We start from the raw sequence: 22,195 nt of genomic DNA on the forward strand, positions 1-22,195 counted from the left end.
CCCTCCACTGACTGGCTCGACGTATGGCTATGGGCCTCTACTGTGTTTTTTTATTTCATTTATTTTATGTTTTATTTTTAGGCATTCATTTCACTCAAAAACCCCCCGACCGCTTTTTTGTGTTGTTGTGTACGTAGCTCCACAGCCAGCCTCGACGGCAAACTCACTGCTAGCTCTGCGAGCTGACACCGAAACCAAAAGGCGCTAAATCAAATACGATTCGCCGCTCGAGTTTTTCTCTCTTTCCTTTTTATTTATTTATTTGTTTATTTTGTCCAAGGATTTATTATTTTCTCTAATTTCATAAAGTGGTTCAAACCGGAGCTTTGTGATTCCGTCATACACCTGCGGTGCTGACCGAGCAGCTTTTTTCGCTAGCCGGCCCGGCAGTAATTCTGACCGAACCGCCACCCCCCACCCCCCCCTCCCCCGACCACCTCCCCCCTCGCTTGGGGGAGGATTAAACCCCCACCACAGATCCACATGCAAATCAACGGCCCTCATTTCCCCACCAAAATTAACACAAAAAATAACTTTCGGAAACATTACTTCTTTGTAAATTATCCCTGCTGCTTTAAAAAAAAAAAAAAAAAAAAAAAAAAAAAAAAAATTAATTAGTCCGACCGTCTATTTTCGGCAAACACGCTTGTTCCCAGATGCTGCATTAAATAAAGCCAGCGCAGGTTCAAAGACTGTGTGTGTGTGTGTGGATATAACGCACAGTATTTTTATTTCTTTTGCACAGGGAATGTAAAGTAAACACGGCCTTGTGCTGATTTTAATGAGAAACTAAAGCAGGGGGGTGTCCAGTCTTATCCAGACAGGGCCGGGGGCGGGTGCAGGGGCTTTTGTTTCAGTCCAGCACTGAGACACCTGATTCAACTGACGATGGTCTTTCGACCAAGACAGTGATAAGCAGAATCAGGTGCCTTAGTGCTGGGTTAAAACTAAAAAAAAAAACCTGCACCCACACCGGTCCCTTTTCGGATAAGATCGCACACCCCTGAACTAAAGTGTTAACGTGTTAAGAAATGGTGGGGGTTGGGCGGGCCCGAGCCACTGGGGGTTCGAGATGCGCGCCCTACATCTCTAATGATTTAGTTTTAAAGACACAGTATATGTCAGGGTCAGGTGCACTCCTGCCATTGCCCTTGACCATGGCACTGGCCTCAGAGCTGGAGTTGGTCCCCGGGCGCTGCACTGTGGCTGCCCACTGCTCCTATAAGCAACTAGGATGGGTTAAATGCAGGGGACAAAATGACCCCACGGGGTTCAATAAAGTGTATCTGATCTTATCCTGGTTGTTTTAAATTTGCAGACTACCTGTTTGCAAAAATTCCATTGCTTCTAGAAAACCAGGTCTCACGATGGTCTCATTTTTGGTTAAAACAGACATTATTATTATTATTATTATTATTATTAACATATCAATAGCATTATTTTTCAGTATATACTCTTAGAATAGATTATCACTACTATTCAGTCTATGTGTGAGTGAGAGAAGCTTTTAGAGAATTATGGTTTGTCTGCCAGCAGCAGGGTTAAGACACCTTCATAATTGTACAGGACACTAGTAATTTACCCATTAGATAAACCCTGATAGTGTGGGGAAGAAAAACCCCCCACATTTATAGAAAGGACTGCGCTGGCAAAAAGACATTTCATACCTATACGGTTTCCCCCCCCCCCCCAAACAGGCCAACAGTAAACAAATTAAAAAATCTTTCCATTTTACTACCAGTATCCAATGGTGAACCCTGGTTGTAATCAACCTGTAATTACGTGGTGTGGTTACCTCAAACTGCAGATAATTATACGCTATTACAATCAGGTTGCGTTACTTTGGGGGTACAAACGGTAGTGTACTTAATTGTGTATATTATTCACGGCAATGTAACAGAATTATCAGCTTATATTAAGGGCAGCAAAAAAATTAAATGCCGCCATTTAATTTTATGCATCTTTGCTGTCTACTCTTTCTAGTAGTGCATGTAAGGCACAAATCCGGTTCACATGGCCACTGTGATCTGTAGTTTTCTCAATGCTCTCTCAGGACTGTACTCTCTCTCTACCATAAACATATAATTCAACCATGAACTTGCCTACTGGCTGTTACTGGAGGAAAGTGTCGTTAAAAACGGTTGTGTCCCTCGTTTGTGAAATAGCAGAGCGCACTGCTCCTGCAGTTACAGTGTTTCAGCACTAGAGGGCGAGAAGAGTGACATGGCAGTGGCAGCCATTGCACGGTCCTGCCTGTTCCTTGCTCATTTTGTTTAACCCTTTTAAGGTGAGAGGTGCTGATGTCACAATCACTACTGGAAATTGAAAGCCACAGAGTTCTAGGACACGGACACAGAATGTTGAAGGAAAAAAAAAATTCCAAAAAACCTGCACTTGAAAGGGTTAATTTAGCTGACATTTGTAGATGTAAAGAAAAAGAAAAACAGCTGAGCACTAAGCACAGACTAGTCCCCCATTAAATCTTGAGCCCTGTAAATTACACCGTCATTCAGATAATCCTTCTGGTCCTGTTATTCATGTGTTATGCAAAAAAAAAAAAAAAAAGAATTAAAAATTAAAAAGTTCAAGTATGAAATTATGCTCAGCCCCCAGTGGAATTCACTGCTTATTGGAGAAAACAGTGCGCACCTGCGTCTGTTAAAAAAAAATAAATACATAATAAATTAAACAATAAATACTTAATCGTTGGAACAGGGCGGAACTCAGAACCACGCAATTAATGAAAACGGATTTTAAAATATTCCCAGGCTCGCTCGGTTCGCCCCTAATTCCGGTCTGTTTTCCCCTCCTCACACCACCCAGTGTTGAAATGGCGATCGTGGGGGGACCAGTATTACGATCTCCGCTCAGGAGACCATGGTGATACTGGGGAGCACCCCTGCCGTGGAAAGCGTCTGGACCGAACGACGGCACACACACGAAACCGCTCGCGTATTTAATAAAATCGCGGGATAAAACGGGCCTCGGTGTTGCCGGGCGATACTGGCCGGTTTTTTAATATCATTCTGTCGTTATTCTAATGGCGAGAGAGAGAGAGTAATGAATAACCACATCGCTAAGATCCAAATTATCAGCGGGTCAAGCAACTATATTAAAAGTCACCACTCCATTTTTATTAAGAGTGTGGCAATGTAAATGGAACAGCCCCACCAGCTCCCCCCGAACCAATCACAGTGCAGTCGTCATAGTGATGTGCGCTGCGGTTTCACATTTGGCGTGGCTGTAAATTTGAACTCTGAACCCTGACAGGAAAAGGCGAAGTTGTGCTGCCACCTGCTTCAGTGTTTGTGCTTGCTGTCGTGTCACGTGTATGAAGTCCGTCGTTTCCAGGGCGACAGCTCTGCTCAAACAGACTGTGTGTACGCTCAGTAATGCAGCCGGGGGTGTGTTTTCGCCAAACGGACGGGACGGTGAAGATGTGTCGATTGCGGCTAGCTGTCGGAACGGCACTTATTGCTCTCAGTGGACCAGCTCAATTCGGGACGTCCTACATCCTGTCTGCGGCGTGTGTGTGTGTGTGTGTGTGTGCCTGTTTGTGTGTTTCAGTGTGTGAGTGTGTGTGCATACGTGTGTGTGTCTGTATGTGTGTTTCAGTGCCTGTGTGTTTGTGCATGTGTGTCTGTATGTGTGTTGCAGCGTCTGTACGCGTGTTTCAGTTTGAGTGTGTCTGTATGTATGTGGACGTACCTGTATGTGTGTTTCGGCGTGTGTGTGTGTGTGTGTGTGTGTGTGCGCTTTCCACGGCAGGGGTGCAGACGAGCCACGGGCGGGACACCTGTAACCCTCTGCGGATAAAGAGCGGTGCGGAAGGCGGGATAGTGGGCGGGGTCAGGGGGGGACAGCCAGGGGGACTAAGGCCCATTATTCGGGAGGGATTTAAAGATTCCTTCAAGCACGCGACGGAAAAGGCAAGCTCTTCAGGACTCGCTTCCTTCACTCTCCAGAGTCCGTTTTTGGCCCCAAATTCAAGTAAAAAAATAAAATTAAAAGGCGCTTTTGGAGGTAAGAGGGTGTCAGCTGAGCAGCCCCCCCCCCCCCCCCATCATCCACTAACCCACACCTCCCTGCCCACACCTACCCACCCACCCCCGAAATCCCTACCCCCAACCCCCCTCCCCCCGCCCCATCAATGCAGTTCACTCCTCAGGCCACTGGTGATCCTGCAGTTTGGTCTCTTCCGTCCATTCGGTAAGCTTTCCCCAGAACAACCGGGCCCTCCTCCGTTTCCACGACGACAGAGGAGCGCAGGGTTCTCCCCTCTCTGCCTGGGACACCCTCTAGGCAGAGGGTTTCACTCAAACCCGTCCATTATCGCGTCCATTATCATGTCCATTATCGCGTCCATTATCACGTCCAGAACAAAAAACAAAAACAACAACAAAAAAACAAAAAAGTCTCATCTGCTCCCAGGACTTCCGCTGAGAATGTGTCGTTATTTTTTGTGTTTTCCTTCTTTTTTTGTGTGTGTGTGTCTGTTTTTTTTTCTTTCTTTTTTTTTGACTGTCATCTTTATCAATAGCATTGTCATCATTCTTTCACCCAAGACCAAAAACTATTATTTTATCCATGGCACTAGCTTGGCAATTCAGCACAGTTTCCAAGGCAACGGTATGTATGCCTTTCATGGAATGTATCTCATAAGATGCACAGCAGTTTTCCCTCCATACGGTCAGGCAGTTACTAAAGTTTTCTTTTTTTTTTTTTTTGATTCGTTTTTTTTTTTTTTTTTTTTCCATTGGGGAAAAAGCCAGTGTGGAGAATTAAAAATGAAAAAAAAAAAAACGAACAAAAAAATCCCCCCCAAAAAAACATCGGACGGAAATCGTTGCGCGTCGCCGCTGCGGCAGAGACGGCATTGAGGGAGAGCGGGTCGGGTTGGGCCGCGGGGCCCGCGCCGAGGACCCTGGGCTCAGTACGCTGTGCTGTGGTTCTTAGTGTTGATTGTCCAGTGTCTCACATCATCCGCTCATGACCCAGCACAGGCCAGTTCACCAAAAAACCCCGCCCCCTGCCACTAACCCCACCCCCCCAACCCCAAAAACCCTGCCCCCTTCCCCACAAAACCCCGCCCCCCCCCCCCCCCCCCGGCCCCTCTCCTCAGCTGCTGCCTGACATCAGGTTAATGGCTTGTTCCAGTTTGTGTCGCAGTTTGTGTTTGCGGCAGTATCCGTCCCTGTCCAGCGCCGTCAGGATCTGGCGGTGAGAAAAGGAAGGAACAGAGATGTAAGCAGTGTTGGGAAAGGTACTCTGGGAAGTGTAGTTTTACAAACCGCCAATTACTTCACACTGAAAAGGCAGCTGAACTACAAACAAGCAACCCTAAAGAGAAACGTAGCTTGTGGAACTACAATTACGCAAAAATATGTAAATATATAACTACTTTGTAAAAATAAATCAATAAAAAAAAAATGGGGAGAACCAGCAATGTGTGGCGATTGGTTTTTGACCAACTGTCAACTATAGTTGAGCAGAGTGCTTCCCACCAATCGGGATCAGAGGGAAAATAGAGAGAGAACATGGTATTTGATTAAAGGAGTGGGGGAAAAAACAATATTTCAGGGCCAAAAGTAGTTGGTAATTCTCGTAGTTAACCGCGACACAAATTTGAATGTAGTTGAACTACCAGCAAACTACTGCAAAACTCAAACTGCTCGCCAACACTGGACATGCGCTGTCCACCATCGCAGGCCGAACTCAGCCCGTCTGACATCATCTGAATCATCCAGGTATTTAGTGCCGTTAAAAGAAGCTAACAGATAAGGGAAACGCCGAGCTGAAACATCACGGGCCGGGCGCACTTAAGAAACGAGCGCTAATTGAAACATAATTAAAACAGGGCCGAGCCTGTAATCGACACGCCGGCGATCGAGAGGGATCAGGGATCTATACTCGGCCAATTTAAAGACGGCAGAGCTTACGGGAAAACCGTTTTTTTTTACTAAACAGCCATTAAGGAAGAGCAGGCATCAGGGAATTACAGTGATTACACCGAAGCTCAAAATGGCCGCTTGGCACACGCAGTGGCAGTTACGTTCGGCGTATGGTGGCAGTTACGGTTGGCGCACGGTGGCGGATACGCACCTCCTCTTTGTACTTGCTGATGTAGAAGTAGAGCTCGCTGAGGGCACTGAGTGGGTTGAATTCGTTGGCATGGAGACGGGACTGCTCCACCAGATAGGCATCCATATCCTGGTCGCTGATGCTGGGCATCTTGCTGATGTCTCTGTAATACCTGGTGCGTTCGAATAGGCATAAAAAATACATAATGCATTTTAAAAGACAGTCAAAACAGACAAAGACAAAAGCACAAAGCACACCTCAATTCAACAGGAATGCCCAACCCTCTCACTGGAAATCTACCATCCTGTTGGCTTACACCCCAGTCCTAACAAAACACACCTCAGTCAGCAGCTAGAGATCTTAACGAGCTCATAATTAGTAGAATCAGGTGTGCCAAATTAAGAGTTCAAATGAAAACCAACAGAATGGTAGATCTCCTGGACCAGGGTTGGGCAGCCATGCTGTAGACGGTGATACCGCACAGCGTCCCACCTCTCCACCCAGCTCTTGTAGTTGGGGATGTCCTTGGCGTAGAGCAGCTTGTTGGAGGGCGAGTCCTTGCCCAGCCGGTGCTCGGAGGTGGAGCAGGAGTCCATGAAGGTCTGGGCCACCACCGACAGGCAGGCGTCCGTGATGCTGCTCTTGTGGATGTCGAAGACGAACTGCGGGTTCTTGATCACGTTCACCCAGAACCTCAGCGGGAGGCTGGGGGGGAGAGAGAGGGAGGGAGGGAGGGAGGAAGAGAGGGAGAGAGTTAGAGAGAGAGAGGTATATAGAGAGTGGGAGAGGGTGTGAGAGAGAGAGCGAGAGAGAGAGAGAGGGAGGGAGGGAGAGCGAGAGAGAGGGAGAGAGGGAGGGAGGGAGGGAGAGGAGGGAGAGAGAGAGGAAGGGAAGGAGAGAGGGAGAGAGTTAGAGAGAGAGAGGTAGAGGGAGCGAGAGGGAGAGAAAGAGGAGGGAGAGAGAGGGAGGGAGGGAGGGAGAGAGTTAGAGAGGTAGAGGGAGAGAGGGAGGGAGGGATTTAGAGGGAGAGGGAGAGAGATGGAGGGAGGGAGAGAGAGAGAGAAGGAGGGAGAGTTAGAGAGAGAGAGAGAGAGAGAAAGAGAGAGCGAGGAAGAGGGGGAAGAGAGAGAGGGAGAGAGCGACAGAGAGAGAGAGAAGGAGAGAGAGGGAGAGAGCGACAGAGAGAGAGAGAGGGAGTGACAGAGAGAGAGCAAGAGAGACAACAAAAAGACAGTCTCTGTGAGTCCGTGTCTTAACGACACCGTTTGTCTCCGCCCCCTGATGCGGGTGACTCCGCCCCCTCAGGAAGCAGGATGACCCTGTCCTTCGAGTGAACGAGAAAACGTGGGGAACGCGCAGATTGCGCAATCGCACCCCCCACCCCCCTCACCCCCCCGGGGGGTCCGGCGCTCACCAGTTGCTCTTCCAGGTGTGCCGCACGTCGGGGTCGCTGATCTGCCGGCGGTCCGCCTGCTCGTCCAGGAAGTCGAACATGTACTTGATGGCGAGCGGCAGGGCGCTGCCCCGGTGGGCCGTGCTGAAGACCGTCTCGAACAGGTCGTCCACGAACTTCTGCAGCGTGCCCTGCGGCGAGACGGGACGGGGGACGGGGACGGGGGGGGGGGGGTACACCTCTTACGGGGGTGCGTGGGGTCCGAACCACGCCTCTGCTCACTTTGCATTTTTTATTTACATTTACGTTTTTACAGGTCAGATAAGGTACAACTCACAGCCATGTACATCAAGTTTAGTTCGCACAGCAAAGCACTGGCTACGTCAGTAAAGTTATGTCAAGTCAGATTATAAGTGAGGCATGATTACAAGAGATTTGATGAAAGAGCTACAACCTTTACCTTCCTCACTAGCTCACCCTCCTCCTCCTCCCAAATAAGACAGAGGAAAGTGTCGCTAGCGACTAGACAAGTCTTACCTTGGTGGGCAGTAGGACAGTCAGGTAGATCTCCAGATGAGGGGCTTACCTTGGTGGCCAGCAGGCGCGTCAGGTAGATCTCCAGATAAAGGGGCTCACCTTGGTGGCCAGCAGGCGGGTCAGGTAGATCTCGGACACCATCTTGCTGCCGCGGTCGCCCTCGCGCTGGTCGGCGTGCTCGTGGTTCTTGACCAGGTGCCAGAGCTTGGTGCCCGTCTCCTGGTCGGGCGTGATCATGGGGGCACGGGATCGCAGGCTGTCCGGGCTGCTGGACGTCCTCAGGAGGCTCTCTGTGGGGGGGGGGGGGACATGTGACCCCCGGTCAGGGCAGGGGGCATTCCGTGCATTACAGTGCAAGAGCGGGGGAGGGGGTCAATTAGGTAGCTTTAGCTTCAAGCTATTATTATTGTTATTTTTATCAAAATATTATTCCAGAGCGGTCCTCTCCAATTTATAAAAAGCATCTTAATTCATCTTAATTGCCACCGTGACCCTGACTTGGACTAAGCGGTTAGAGAATGGATGGATGGATCTTAATTCGTATTGGTATGCAATGATGAATATGCTTCTACCGTGGATCTAAAAAGCCATCAGTGTGTGGACTGCATAAGATCCCCGACACTGAAGAATAACATTACATTACATTCATTTGGCAGACGCTTTTATCCAAAGCGACGTACAAAAAAAAGTGCATTTCATGGTCGTAGACAACTGCTGAACACGGGTTCAGTAAGGTACAATTACTTATTTTGTACAGCTATTTCTAGCCGAGAACAATGAACACTATTCTGGCCTAACATCTGCAAAGCCAACTAGGCAGAAGAATAAGCTACAGTATTAGGACAAATACAAAATTACCAAGAAGTGCAGGGATGGGGCAACATGTAACAAGTGGCAGGAAAAAGGGTTTTTTTTTAAATTATTTTTTATTTTTTATTATTATAAAAGAGTGAAATATACAGCGTGGTGGTAGTTAGTCTAGGTATAGTCTTCAGGCCACGGCGGAAGATGGGTAGTGAGGGAGAGTCTTAACTACTGCTTGTATTTTTTCCATAGACTGCGTTGTTGCCGTTCTCGTTGTTTAGTGTTAATCAGTTTAACCTTCAGGGTCCAAGTTGAACTATGCGGTTGTTCCCTGCACTTGGACCGGTACTTCTCTCCAGGGGTTTCGTCATACTTGTTCCTGGTTATGGTTATACACTTTGTTGTATGTCACTCTGGATAAGAGCGTCTGCCAAATGCCTGTAATGTAATGTAATGGGAGGTTCGGAGAGGGACGGGGAGTTCATTCCACCACTGAGAACAACATGTCATTTTAGCGACCTCATTTTAACAACACGTCGTTCTTTTAGGTGTGATCGTCTCAGATAATTTCGCATTGCGGATCGCGTTACATGCGAAACGGAGACACACACACGCGCGCGTTCCTGCTCTATACTCATGATCCGTGTGTGTGTGTGGCAGAGGCGAGATCACGCATTGGCGGGTACGAGCCGCCGCGCTGCCATGGAGACGAAAAGGGGGCGTGTTCCTCACCGTAGCGGCTGAGGGAGCGGGTGAAGGTGAAGGAGTTGGCGATGTTGTAGGCCGAGACCTGCTTCTGGACCAGGGCCACCAGGGAGCCGTCCGTTACCTGGAGACCACAGGTACGTTACCGCAGAAACGCAAAAAAAAAAAAAAAGAAGAACACTCTTACACTGGAAAATGGGATTCTGCATTAGAGTCTGTTCTCAGTGCACTGGGCTTTCTGAATGTGTGCGGAATAGCTAAGAAGTGGCATACGCTCAGAATACGAAAAGGACCTTAATGCTTGTGTGCGTGCGTGTGTGTATGGGTGTGTATGTATATGTGTGTGTGTGCATTTTGGTGTGCATTTGTGTGTGTTTGTGAGCATGCGCGTGTATGTGTCCACATACGTGTGTGTGTATGTGTGTGTGTGTGTCCATGGATGCCTGCAATGTCGGCAAACATGAGTGCAAATGAGTCGGAGTTCTTAGAGGGGTGTGCACACGTGTGTGTTGCTGGCATACGTGAGCGTAAATGAGTCTGTGTCCTTAGAGGTGTGTGTGTGCGTGCGTGTGTGTGCACACGTGTGTGTTGCTGGCATACGTGAGCGTAATGAGTCTGTGTCCTTAGAGGTGTGTGTGTGCCGTACAGGTGTGTGTGTGTGTGTGCCGTACAGGTGTGTGTGTGTGTGTGTGCCGTACAGGTGTGTGTGTGTGTGTGCCGTAGAGGTGTGTGTGTGTGTGTGTGTGTGCCGTACAGGTGTGTGTGTGTGTGTGTGTGTGCCGTAGAGGTGTGTGTGTGTGTGTGTGCCGTAGAGGTGTTGCGGTACCTGGTAGTGTGCCAGGGTGTTCAGCCTCTTCCAGTCGCTCTCTATCTTGGTGGTGACGTCTTCATCCTGGAGGATGATCCGGGTCAGACGTCCCTGTCGCCATTCTGGCCAGAGGAGAAGCAGACTCAGTGAAATCTTCACTCATATCTCTGAACTTCTGCAACTCACATTTACATGTAGAAATTATTTTTTTTCTTTTTAATTTGCCATGACCACCTACACATTCAACCAAATCTTTTTGGAGGAAGGAGAATTTTTTAGGACACCCTTGAAATTAAGATGATTCATCTCAAGAGGTTTATCCTCTCCATAGATTTCACAGATTTCCACATCCAAAAAAAAAATGCTGCAAAATCTGTGGGGGGAGAGATGGGTTAAGGGGATTACTCAAAAAAAAAGCAAAAAAAAGAGAAAAGTTTTTAGAATTGGAGTCTTATTTAAATACTGCATTGTAGGATGGGGGGGGGGTGTCCACCATCTTAACCGTGCTTTTTTTCTTACTGCCCATAATAACCCTGGAGGTACAGATATCCCAGAATGCCCTGTAAATGAAGGCTCTCTCTCTTTCTCTCGCTCTCACCCAGGTCCATGTCCTCGGCCTGAGACCTCTGGGAGAAGGGGATGCCCTTGTACACGGCGTCCAGCAGCTTGTCCTTCACCTGCGTCACCGTGTCGCAGTTCAGCACCTTCACCGGGACCTCCGTGCCCGCCTCGCCCTCCGGGGGAATGCACATGAGCGTCTGAGGAAGAGGAGGGAGGAGGAAGGGGGCTTATATACAGGGCGACATAGCTCAGGAGGTAAGAGCGTTTTGTCTGGCGGTCGGAGGGTTGCTGGTTCGATCCCCCGCCCTGGGCGTGTCAAAGTGTCCCTGAGCAAGACGCCTAAACCCCTAACTGCTCCCAACGAGCTGATTGGTACCTTGCATGGCAGCCTTTCACCGTTGGCGTGTGAATGGGTGAATGAGAGGCATCAATTGTAAAGCGCCTTGGATAAAAGCGCTATATAAATGCAGTCCATTTACCATTTACAGACTTCAGATCCACTACGCAGACAGAAGGGGGGGGGGGGGGGGGGGGGGGGGGGATGGGGGGACTGGGAACCAGGCTCTTGAAATTCGCCCAGCAAGTAGGGCACACCACACAGGTACTCTAGAACACAGCTCACGCGTACGCACAGAAATTATTTTTAAAAATTAAATTAATAAATAAAATGTTATAAAGCACCTGCCGCCCTTGACCCATTTCTTAATCTCTTAATTGCAAAAAAGGAGAATTTCGATACACCGACGGCATAATTAAACGTTCGGAGCTCCCGGAACTCTCCTAAGGTCCGTTTGGATTTCCGTTTATGATGGCGGATCCGGCTTTAAAATCGGCAGCGTTCTCGGCTGAATTAACAGCGAGACCCTTCCGCACACAAACCCGCGGTCATTCAATAACGCTACAAAACGGTCGTTCGGCGAAATTGAATTCGAAAGCCGCAAATACTTAGTCTGACACCTGCAAATATTTATTAGTGACTGCAGAGGGACAATAAGAGGACTGCCGCTCTCTGCTTCATTGATCGCTGGGATTTCTCGCGCACAGCGGGGGGGGGGGGGGGGGGGGGGGGGGGGGGGGGGGGGGAGCGAAGCCGTATGAGGCTGTGGGCAAATTGGCAGAAAATCCAATTCTCAATGATCCCAGGCAGTCCATCTCCCGGCTCAACCAGGTGTCACAGAATGTACAGTGGACTACCCCCCCCCCATTTTTTTAAAAACACTTCATAAATGCAGAACCTCTTTTAACATAACAAACATGTATGTGCAGGGGGGGTTCATTGTGCAAAGATGTTATAATTTTGTGACCAAAATAACAGGTTTCACTGCCTTCTTTTAGGCACCTTTTTTTTTTAAATTATAGCCTTTCTGAGAATTAGACATACAAATGAAAACATTTCCTCTTCAGCTAAACCCAGTATCGCAGTAAGATCCTTTTCGGTTCACTTTTTTTATTATGTAATCAAAGCCTATAACTAGGGAAGAATACAGAGTAGCGCAGTGCTAGCGAGAGTAGCGCAGTTCTAGCGAGAGCAGCTCAGAGCTACCGAGAGCAGCTCAGAGCTACCGAGAGCAGCTCAGAGCTAGCGAGAGTAGCTCTGAGCTAGCGAGAGTAGCTCAGAGCCAGCGAGAGTAGCTCTAAGCCAACGAGAGTAGCTCAGAGCTAGAGAGAGCAGCTCAGATTGCTGTATTCTTCCCTAGCGAGAGTACCTCTGACCTAGCGAGAGTAGCTCAGTGCTAGCGAGAGCAGCTCAGAGCTAGCGAGAGTAGCTCTGAGCTACCGATCAACAAGAAAAATGTCTGCAGTGTCCAAACGGAGGCTCGGGAAGTTATATCTTTTATTTTATCTACACATCCACTGATACCTTCTGGGCTCAAATGTAGCAGCATACAGACCACAGCATCGTATTGGTGAAGATGGCATTTGTCTGTTGTAAATCATGTGCAATGCTGCCATAGATCATCATTAGGATCTACTGTATGGAGATACTAGTGCTATATACAGATGAAACTCAGGAGAACACAAACTGCGAGATTACTTCCTTAATTTTCATTATTTTGATGCATATTCACAGTCACGCTACAGTAGCCTGCAAACTGTACCTGGATTATTTTACTTCATGTTTTATGTACTTAATATAACATGAAGCCACAGAAGCCTTGTAACTTTTCTCTGGACAAGAGTCTGCTAAATAAAACTGTAAAATGTGGAATGATAGGAGTGCTGCTGTTGCTCCTACTGCTACTGCTATTACTACTGCTGCTGCTACTGCTACTGATACTACTGCTGCTACTACTACTGCTGCTACTACTACTGCTGCTACTGATACTACTGCTGCTACTACTACTGCTGCTACTGATACTACTGCTGCTACTGCTACTGCTACTACTGCTGCTACTACTACTGCTGCTACTGATACTACTGCTGCTACTGCTACTGCTACTACTGCTACTGATACTACTGCTGCTACTACTACTACTGCTACTGCTACTGCTACTGCTACTGCTACTGATACTGATACTGCTGCTACTGCTACTGATACTACTGCTACTGCTACTACTGCTACTGCTGCTACTGCTACTACTACTGCTACTACTGCTGCTACTGCTACTGCTACTGCTACTGATACTACTGCTGATACTACTGCTACTACTACTACTGCTACTGCTGCTACTGCTACTGATACTACTGCTACTACCACTGCTACTACTGCTGCTACTGCTACTGCTACTGCTACTGATACTACTGCTGATACTACTGCTACTACTACTACTGCTGCTACTGCTACTACTGCTACTGATACTACTACTGATACTACTGCTGCTACTGCTACTGCTACTACTAGCGCTGCTGCTACTGCTACTACTGCTGCTACTGCTACTACTAGTGCTACTACTGCTACTGCTGCTACTAGTGCTGCTGCTACTGCTACTAGTGCTGCTGCTACTGCTACTACTACTGCTATTGCTACTACTACTGCTGCTATTGCTACTGCTACTGCTGCTACTACTACTGCTACTGCTGCTACTACTACAACTATGTTTGTTAGGAAACACTAACTGGTCTCCACATTCAAACATGTAAAACCTCTATGCCGTGGATACATGCATACGGGCGGAAAACCGGATTCTGGCTCAGGTAGCGATGGCCTCCTGTATCCGGGGAAATTTACCGGATGTCAATAACGTTTAACAAGGGGAGCCCGACGCGGCTAACGCCCGCCGTTCGAACGGCGGACGGAGGGAACGCGATAACCGTCACAAGCCGATGGCCGTTCCCGAAAAAAAACCGGGAGACGTACGACGTCCCGGGCCAGCCGCCGGCAGCGTCATTACCGCTACATTTCCCTTTCATTCATTTAAACTCGCCGAGCGTCCGCAGAGCGCGCCGCTGACACCCCGTTTAAATTCATTGTGTCCTCGGTGCGTTAATCAGGTGATTAAAGCAACGGGCATCTGGCACGGGAGCTGGGGGGGGGGGACGGGGGGGGGGGACAAGGGGGGGGGGGACGGGACATCTGCAGCAAACGCCACTCACTGATCATTAGCAAAGTCAATTTCTCCCCCCCCCCCCCTTCCGCCACGCGAAAGAGAAAATATTTAACAAGTGGAGCGTTTCTGATTAAAAACCAATTACACAGCAAATTAAAGAATTCTCAAGGAACCGCAGACGAGTTATATTTAGGGAAAGGGGGGGACTGGGAGCCGCTTTTTTTTTTTGGACACTGGATTAGCAGGGTGGAGAATCTGCCATGAATGCTGGCGCCAGGGGGGGGAGGAGGGGGCTGGGGGGGGGGGGGGTGAATATGAGCCTGACGCCGCAGAGAATTTTTCTCGGGTGCTTTGGGTGCACTTAACTGTAACGGTAAATATGTTCCACAGTGGTGTGTGTGTGTGTGTGAGTGCGAGTGTGTGTGTGTGTGTGTTTATGTGAGTGAGAATGTGCGTGTGTGTATGAGTGCGTGTGTGTGTGTGTGCATGTGCTTGTGTGTGTGTATGTGCGTGTGTGCGAATCACAGCCTGAATAAAAGTCTAGACTCAACCCCAGAAGCCACATTGGGTTTGACGGGATAACAGAGATAAGACCTTAGGGGACTGTGCACCAATCAGGAGTGGGAACACCTACAGTTATTGTGGGGGGGGGGGGGGGGGGAGAATTGGGGGGGTGTCGCGGCTCTATTACCACACTGACGGAATTTCACTTAATCTCAGTCACTCTGAACGGCGTGGGACGAAGATGAGATACAGTAGGCGAGCTGTAATGGGTTTACACAGCCGGGTAAAACTATGCTCTGCGTGACCTCTGACCTCCAGCGGGGGGGTCCCCGGGGGGGGGGCGTAAAACAGACAGCACTTCAGGGACAGGTCTTATTTCTTTAGCGGCGACCTCCTGACATCTGCCAGCGCGGCGGCGGCGGCGGCAGCGGCGGCTATCGATCCCTCCACCGGCTGAGAAGGAAGTGCTGCGCTCGCTACATCGCGGCCGCGCTTCGCGAGCAGGAGGAGGAGGAGGAGGAGGAGCGGGTCTTATTTCCATCGCATCATTCAGCCTCACACCACTGTGTCTCTTATTTGCACCCCCCCCTCCCCCCCTCCAGCCCCACCACCCCACAACACCCCCCCCCCCCCCCCCCCCCCCCCCCACGCTCCACCAATAATGAATTGAAGGTGATTTTGGAGAATTCCGGCACTGTCTTTATAACTTTACCCCCCCCCTCTGCGGGGGCCCCAGGCGCTTTTATGAGGAAGTGGATGGGGGCCGCACTGCACCGGTGAGTAAATCATAAGCGTTGGCGGGCGGTGTTTGCTGTTTACCGGCAGCGCGAAGCTCGGCCAGCCAGGCCCCACAGACCCGAGCAGCACGGTGGAGAAGCACCGCTTTCCTGAGCTCAGCGAATTCCTGCTTCTGTGTGACTCACTCCGAGTCGGTGTGCGAGTGAGCGAGCGGCAAGAGCGTTCGGGGGGGGGGTTGGGGGGGGGGTTGTCTTCGTTCCACACCCCCGTGTCCCCGCCTCCCTCGCTCCTATCGAGCCAATCGACAGCGCGTTCCCATCGAACCAATCAACAGTGCACTTGCTTGCTCGCTCAAGCTGAGAACTTGTTCTTCCTTCGATACTCCGGTGACATATTGGACAACGGGTCCATAAATCATTACTTAAAAAAAAAAAAAGAAAGCAACACTTCCCTTTCACTCTCACATCTCCTCTCGGGTAAAGAGAGTTGCTGGCGGTATTGGCGCACGCCAGCCGTGGAACCCCCGGGCCATGCCACTCGCTGCGCGGACAGCGCAAATTAAAGCTCTACCACTAGGGGGCAGCGGGGCCAGAAAGGCAGCCGAGCGCAAATAAAAGCTCTACCACTAGGGGGCGACGGGGCCAGAAACGCAGCCTTATGCCACACGGCCTGGCGCCAGCTCTCTTTCTCGCCTCCTAATATTTCCTGGTCTCCGTTTTGCGAGTGAGCGAGCGCTCGCGGAGCGCGGGGGAGAGAGAGAGAGAGAGAGAGCGAAGTGCCAGCGGACGGGGGCGCGTGGGCCCGGGCACATTTTTTTCGCGGGATTTGGAACCCGGCGGGTCTGCCACCGGGGGGGGGGGGGCGAGGCGGTTCAAGCTGCTCTGGAGCGCCGCGGCGGTGGCGGCGGCGGCATCGTGCGGTTGCCCCGGGAGACGCACCAGCTGTTTGTAGTCGATCTGCTGGCGGATGAGCTTGTCCTCGCTCAGGGAGTAGCGGGCCTCTCCAGTGATGGCGTCGATGGGGCCCTTCTCCATCTGCTGCTTAATGGCACAGTACAGCATGAAGAGAGGCTCCCCTGCACACTCCTGTAACACAGAGAGAGAGAGAGAGGGGTGAGACACACACACACACACACACACGCACAGTACAGCATGAAGAGAGGCTCCCCTGCACACTCCTGTTACAGAGAGAGAGAGGGGTGAGACACACACACACACACACACACACACACACACACACACGCATGCACTCATACACACGCACACACACACACAGTACAGCATGAACAGGGGCTCTCCTGCACACTCCTGTAACAGAGAGAGAGAGGGGTGAGACACACACACACACACACACACGCGCACACACACACACAGTACAGCATGATCAGAGGCTCCAGGCACGCTCCTGTTATAGAGATGGAAAACAGGAGAGATGGGGGGAAAAAAGGTAGAGGGGAGCAGAGAGAAAGGGGGGGGCAGGAGAAAGGGAATTAGGAGAGGGAGAGAGAAAATTGGAGCAGATGAAAGAGGGAGGGGTACAGAAGAGAGAGAGAGAGAAGGGAAGAGGAAAAAGTAGCAAGATGGACAGACGGGGGATTTACATGAGAAATTTAGGAGGAAGCGAGAGAGGAAAGCAGAGAGTGGGAGAAAAGGAGAGACAGGAAAGATAGAGAGAGAGAGAGGGAGGGAGGAAGGGAGAGAGGGAGGGAGAAAGGGGGCGGGTAGGAGGAGACACACACACACAGAGGGAGTGGGGGCAAGATGGGTAATCACTCTTCATTCCAAACAGCGTTTGTGAAGAGAGCAGAAGTCACCAATTACCCACTTAAAAGCTTTTGATGCCTAAAGCGTGATACTGAGAGAACACTATGATTTAGTCCTTAGGCACGATTAACTTGACATTATTAATTACAGTGTGACATCCCCCCCCCGCGCACCAGCCACACACGCAGGGGGAGCCCCCCGAACCTTCGCCAGCCGAACGAACGAACGAACGCACGCAGACGCGCTTATCGCGCTTAGCCTCGTGCTATCTCCGCCGCACCGCAGAATCGCGGCCCGGTTCTCGTGTTCAGATCCAGGCGTCGGCTGAAAAAGGCTAGCCGCGTTATCGGCGAGCGTTCCTGACGGACGCGGGCCATTTTTTCGGGAGCGGTAAATGAAATTTTTTCCCCCCCAAAGGCTTGTCGGGATTTTATATTAATTACGCTACTGAGCTCTTTTACCTCAAAAAAAAAGGGAGGATTTGTCTTGGCTCACGGGGTCTCTTTTTGTAAGGTTTATTTTTTCCTCCCTGAATTTCAGCATGTAGGATACTAATCACGCTCTCAAAAACATGTTTTATCATAAGAATAAGTGATTAAGAATGGGTGCTTGAGTAAAGAATTTGACCTTTTTTTTTTTGCTACTCTCACTGCATGAAATTCGTTTCACTTCAAATGATTCTGAAGTGAAACGGCAAAAAAAAAAAAAAAAAAAAAAAAAAAAACCCCTTTGTGAAATTTAGCAGGCAGAGAAAATTCCACTTGTGGTGGATTGAGATGGGGGTCAAAACACTTTAACATCTGCACTGATGTAACTTAAATACGCTTGGAGCACGTCCAGAAGCAAATTCCAGTAGCCACTTAAGAGTCTGCAAATACAATGGACCAGACTTCCATGGTCTTAATGAAAAAGACAAATGTAAAGGACTGTGCGCTGTCTACTACTAACACAGACGGGCACAGACAGTACAAAATGATATCATTTGTGTTCCCCGGAAGAAAAAAAAATTAAAAATCGCTCCCCCCCCAATCCCTCAAAAACAAGAATAAAAAAAACACACTGCATTCCTGGTTCCTCTGATCAGTATCTCAGTTTAACATGAGCACAACCATTTAATGATCTGACATCATTCACTAAATTTTATTTATAACATTCACTCAGATTTGTTTACAAAACTGATCTAATTGTGAAAAACCAAACATCTTATTTTCTCTTTTCTGCCTCCACGTCCACCGCACACGCTAAACTTTAAACTTAATAAAATTATTTTTCTTGGGCACAGCCAAACTTAAAGCACCAACAGTGAGAGCCAACACCATGACAGAGAAACACTGCACGCATGAACCCAAAAGGAAAGGAATTTCTTCCTTCCGCAAATGGCAACAAGCACCACGACTGAGGTACCAAACCCAAAAATAACAACTCATACTGTAACCCAAGCCCTGACTCTAGTTTTCTTTTTAGCCATCATTACAGAACAGTGACACCATTATTGAGTAGAGAGTGAATAGGACACTGATCAGTGTGGGAGCAGCAGATAAAGATCAGCCCGGCGATCAGCAGGCACACTCACCTTGAGGAATCGATGCAGCAGGAAAGTAAACCAGTTTGTGAGCATCTTCTCCGCTACAGACTCGGTTCTGTTGGAGGGGAGGGGAGAGGAGAACAGGACCTGCTGGTCAGTTTAATGTGCACAGCCTCGCACGCCACACACACAAACCACACACTCACGCATGCCACACACACATACACATACACACGCATGCATGCCACACACCACACACACACACACACTCGCACACCACACACACAAACACATACACACACATGCACACAGACACAAACCCACACACACACACACAGACACAGAAACACACCCACACCCACACACACACACACCACACACACAATACAGTTTCTGCAACGCCAGTTCCTGACACGGACTACCAGTTGCTTTTAGAATTCAAGTCATTATCTCTCCATATATTTTTATTGATTACATTTAAGCTTCCTTTATAATTCACTGCCGTTAAGTTAACACAGGGTCAAGGCCCTAAAAACATGCATTACTAATAAGGGTTTGCTTATAATTCCTCTGACAGTGTTTGACCCACCTTCCCCTGTGCTAGCCCTCTATCTACAGAAAGCTGCCGGTGCTCTCCAGTTACCACTTGTGTTTTAATGGCGTCTTTTTATTTCCCATCCTCTAACCACCCTGAATGAAGAGCCCTGTGTTAACATAATTTAGGTTACAATTATTATTACTCTTCGACCTCCTGCATTAAATATATACATATTCATTTAAATATTCATTAGGGTAATAGCAACATTGATTAAACACACGATTATTATTAACCAATTGAAAAGAGTAGCTTTTACTGGGCTGTTTTTTTGTTTATTCTTCAGAATTCTAAGTCAGCGTTCTAGAACCCTCATTGCTTTCAGTCGCCACTAGCGATTGTGACATCAGCATTAGAACGCTGAGCCGAGAGCATTCCGACCGCACGCTAACAGGCCCGCAGAGCGAGAGGCCCACACCTCCGGAGCAGCAGCTTGGGGTGGTTGCGGTTCTCCAGGTTCTTCTCGATGAGGTCGGCCAGCAGCTGCTTGAGCACCACGGTGGCGTACTCCATGCGCCCCTGCAGCGCCGCCATCAGGAGGGAGGCCACGTTGCCGCGGTCGCGCATGGAGAAGGAGCGCTGCGCCTCCAGCGTGTGGATGAAGGTGAGCAGGAACATCTTGTTGTGCAGCAGCTGGCTGAAGAGACGCAGGGCCTTCTCCACGTTGGCGGGAGACTGGGGGGGCGGGGGGGGGGGGGGTGTAAGGGACAGAGGATGAGTTAAAATCAAAGACATCAGAGAAAAAGCGCTAAAAATAATAAATTAAAAAGCTGTTGTCTTCTGTGTGAACTCCAGTCCTGGAGGTATCTGACACCCCTTCCCCCTCAACACGCTGTGCGCGGAATAAAGCTACAGAACACTGAGCATTCCCTGCAGTTTCCATTTTCTAAAGGTTTGTCCAGAGCACCAAAGCGTTTCTACGGGAACGGTGCACAGTGAACGCGTGGGGTTTTCCGATTCCCCTCCGTCGCGGGCTTTAATTAAGAGAAGGGTGGACGGAAAAGCGGTTGTTTGGAACCTCACCACTCAGACAGCTGCGTGCGGTGGCCAGCCGAGCTGATTGTTTTAGACAGTAGACAGGGATATTATTTATTCATTCGTTTCTTTTTTTTGGGGGGGGGGGGGGCAGTGGTTTTAAACCAGTGCCACTAAATGAATTAAAAGCAATATGGCTCCATGGCTGAAGAGCTCCTGGAAGAAGGCCACAGATGCTTCAGGCCCTAAAGCAGGCCACAGGCCTGTGATCGAGGTTCCCTTAGCTAGTCAGTTAGTTAGTTTGTCATATTGGACATAACTGATAAAAGACAAAGTCTTGCATTGTCAAGGATAACACAAAGTTAAAAACGTATTTCCATTGTGGTCTCCTTGATGACAAGCAGTAGCCGTGGAGGCAGGACGACTTCACAACAGTATAAATACAGTCAAACGCTGGATGGCTGGCTATGCAGCAAACTCGTTGCACAACAATACCAACACAACCAAATTCGCAGCCTAAAAACAACCACTGAATAGGTATCATAAAACAATGGCAGACATTTTGTTTCATAGTGTTTCTTAGCGACTAGCCTTACGTCCAGCTCTTTGAGGATGGGGTTAGGGTTAGGGTTTCACATGGTTGCGTTTCCTAGCAACCAGGCCTTACGTCCAGCTCTTTGAGGATGGGGTTAGGGTTAGGGTTAAGGTTTCACATGGTTGCGTTTCCTAGCGACCAGCCTTACGTCCAGCTCTTTGAGGATGGGGATGGGGTTAGGGTTAGGGTTAGGGTTTCACATGGTTGCAATTCCTAGCGACCAGCCTTACGTCCAGCTCTTTGAGGATGGGGTTGGGGTTAGGGTTAGGGTTTCACATGGTTGCAATTCCTAGCGACCAGGCTTACGTCCAGCTCTTTGAGGATGGGGTTAGGGTTAGGGTTTCACATGTGTGCGTTTCCCAGCGACCAGGCCTTACGTCCAGCTCTTTGAGGATGGGGTTAGGGTTAGGGTTTCACATGTGTGCGTTTCCTAGCAACCAGGCTTACGTCCAGCTCTTTGAGGATGGGGTTAGGGTTAGGGTTAGGGTGTACACGTGCGTGTTTCCTAGCGACCAGCCTTACGTCCAGCTCTTTGAGGATGGGGTGCTCCTCGATGCCGGGGAACATGACCCTCATGGTGTAGGTGCGGTACTCCAGGAAGGGGATCTTCACGCCGTCCATGTCGTTGGTCAGCTCCTGGATGTCCGTCTGCAGCTCGGCGAACGCTGTGGCGGGGGAGAGACAGGAAGGGACAAGGCGGGGGCGGTCGTGAAACGCAGGAAGAGGACGTCTCCGACAACTCCCGCCCCCCCCCCAACCGCCGCCTTGCGAGAAAAGCGCGAGACTGCTCTCGTGTTCCAACCGCCAAACTCGCAAGTCAGTTTGCTCCCGCTTCACGGTCGGCCACAAAACCCGACTTCCTCCACCAACTGCCATTCATGTTTCCTTAAACAGAGAAGAAGAAGAGCGACGGCTTGGCTCGTAGCAAAGCTGTCGGTAACAACGATCGCGAGATAAAGACGTCAAAGTGTTCATCCTTAAACGAGCGCTACACGTGCCGTTCGAAAACGTTTCGTATTTCAGCTGCTAGGATTCAGGGTTCTGAAAACGTTTTAAGAACGTCAAATAATGTTTCCCTAAACGTCTTCCCTTAAGTTCTCTGACAAGAAAATCATTTTAACTG

The 22,195-nt window shown here is 49.3% G+C and overlaps 1 protein-coding gene across 1 annotated transcript in view; it reads right to left on the reverse strand.

The window, feature by feature from the left end:
- Positions 1-5,100: 5,100 nt before the first annotated feature.
- The window catches only part of LOC118207890 (plexin A3), a 591,709-nt gene continuing 574,614 nt past the window's right edge, over positions 5,101-22,195 (reverse strand). Inside the window, exons 5-16 of the mRNA XM_035382056.1 lie at positions 21,595-21,737; positions 19,921-20,177; positions 18,956-19,022; positions 16,558-16,704; positions 10,927-11,086; positions 10,347-10,450; positions 9,548-9,644; positions 8,111-8,301; positions 7,496-7,665; positions 6,574-6,786; positions 6,103-6,253; positions 5,101-5,214 (exon numbers count right to left, since the gene is read on the reverse strand). Coding sequence (XP_035237947.1) covers positions 5,119-5,214; positions 6,103-6,253; positions 6,574-6,786; positions 7,496-7,665; positions 8,111-8,301; positions 9,548-9,644; positions 10,347-10,450; positions 10,927-11,086; positions 16,558-16,704; positions 18,956-19,022; positions 19,921-20,177; positions 21,595-21,737 — 1,796 coding nt within the window. The 3' untranslated portion in view covers positions 5,101-5,118. The remainder of the gene's footprint in view (positions 5,215-6,102; positions 6,254-6,573; positions 6,787-7,495; positions 7,666-8,110; positions 8,302-9,547; positions 9,645-10,346; positions 10,451-10,926; positions 11,087-16,557; positions 16,705-18,955; positions 19,023-19,920; positions 20,178-21,594; positions 21,738-22,195) is intronic.

This window comes from Anguilla anguilla, chromosome 11, assembly GCF_013347855.1.
Source record: "Anguilla anguilla isolate fAngAng1 chromosome 11, fAngAng1.pri, whole genome shotgun sequence".
NCBI lineage: Eukaryota > Metazoa > Chordata > Actinopteri > Anguilliformes > Anguillidae > Anguilla > Anguilla anguilla.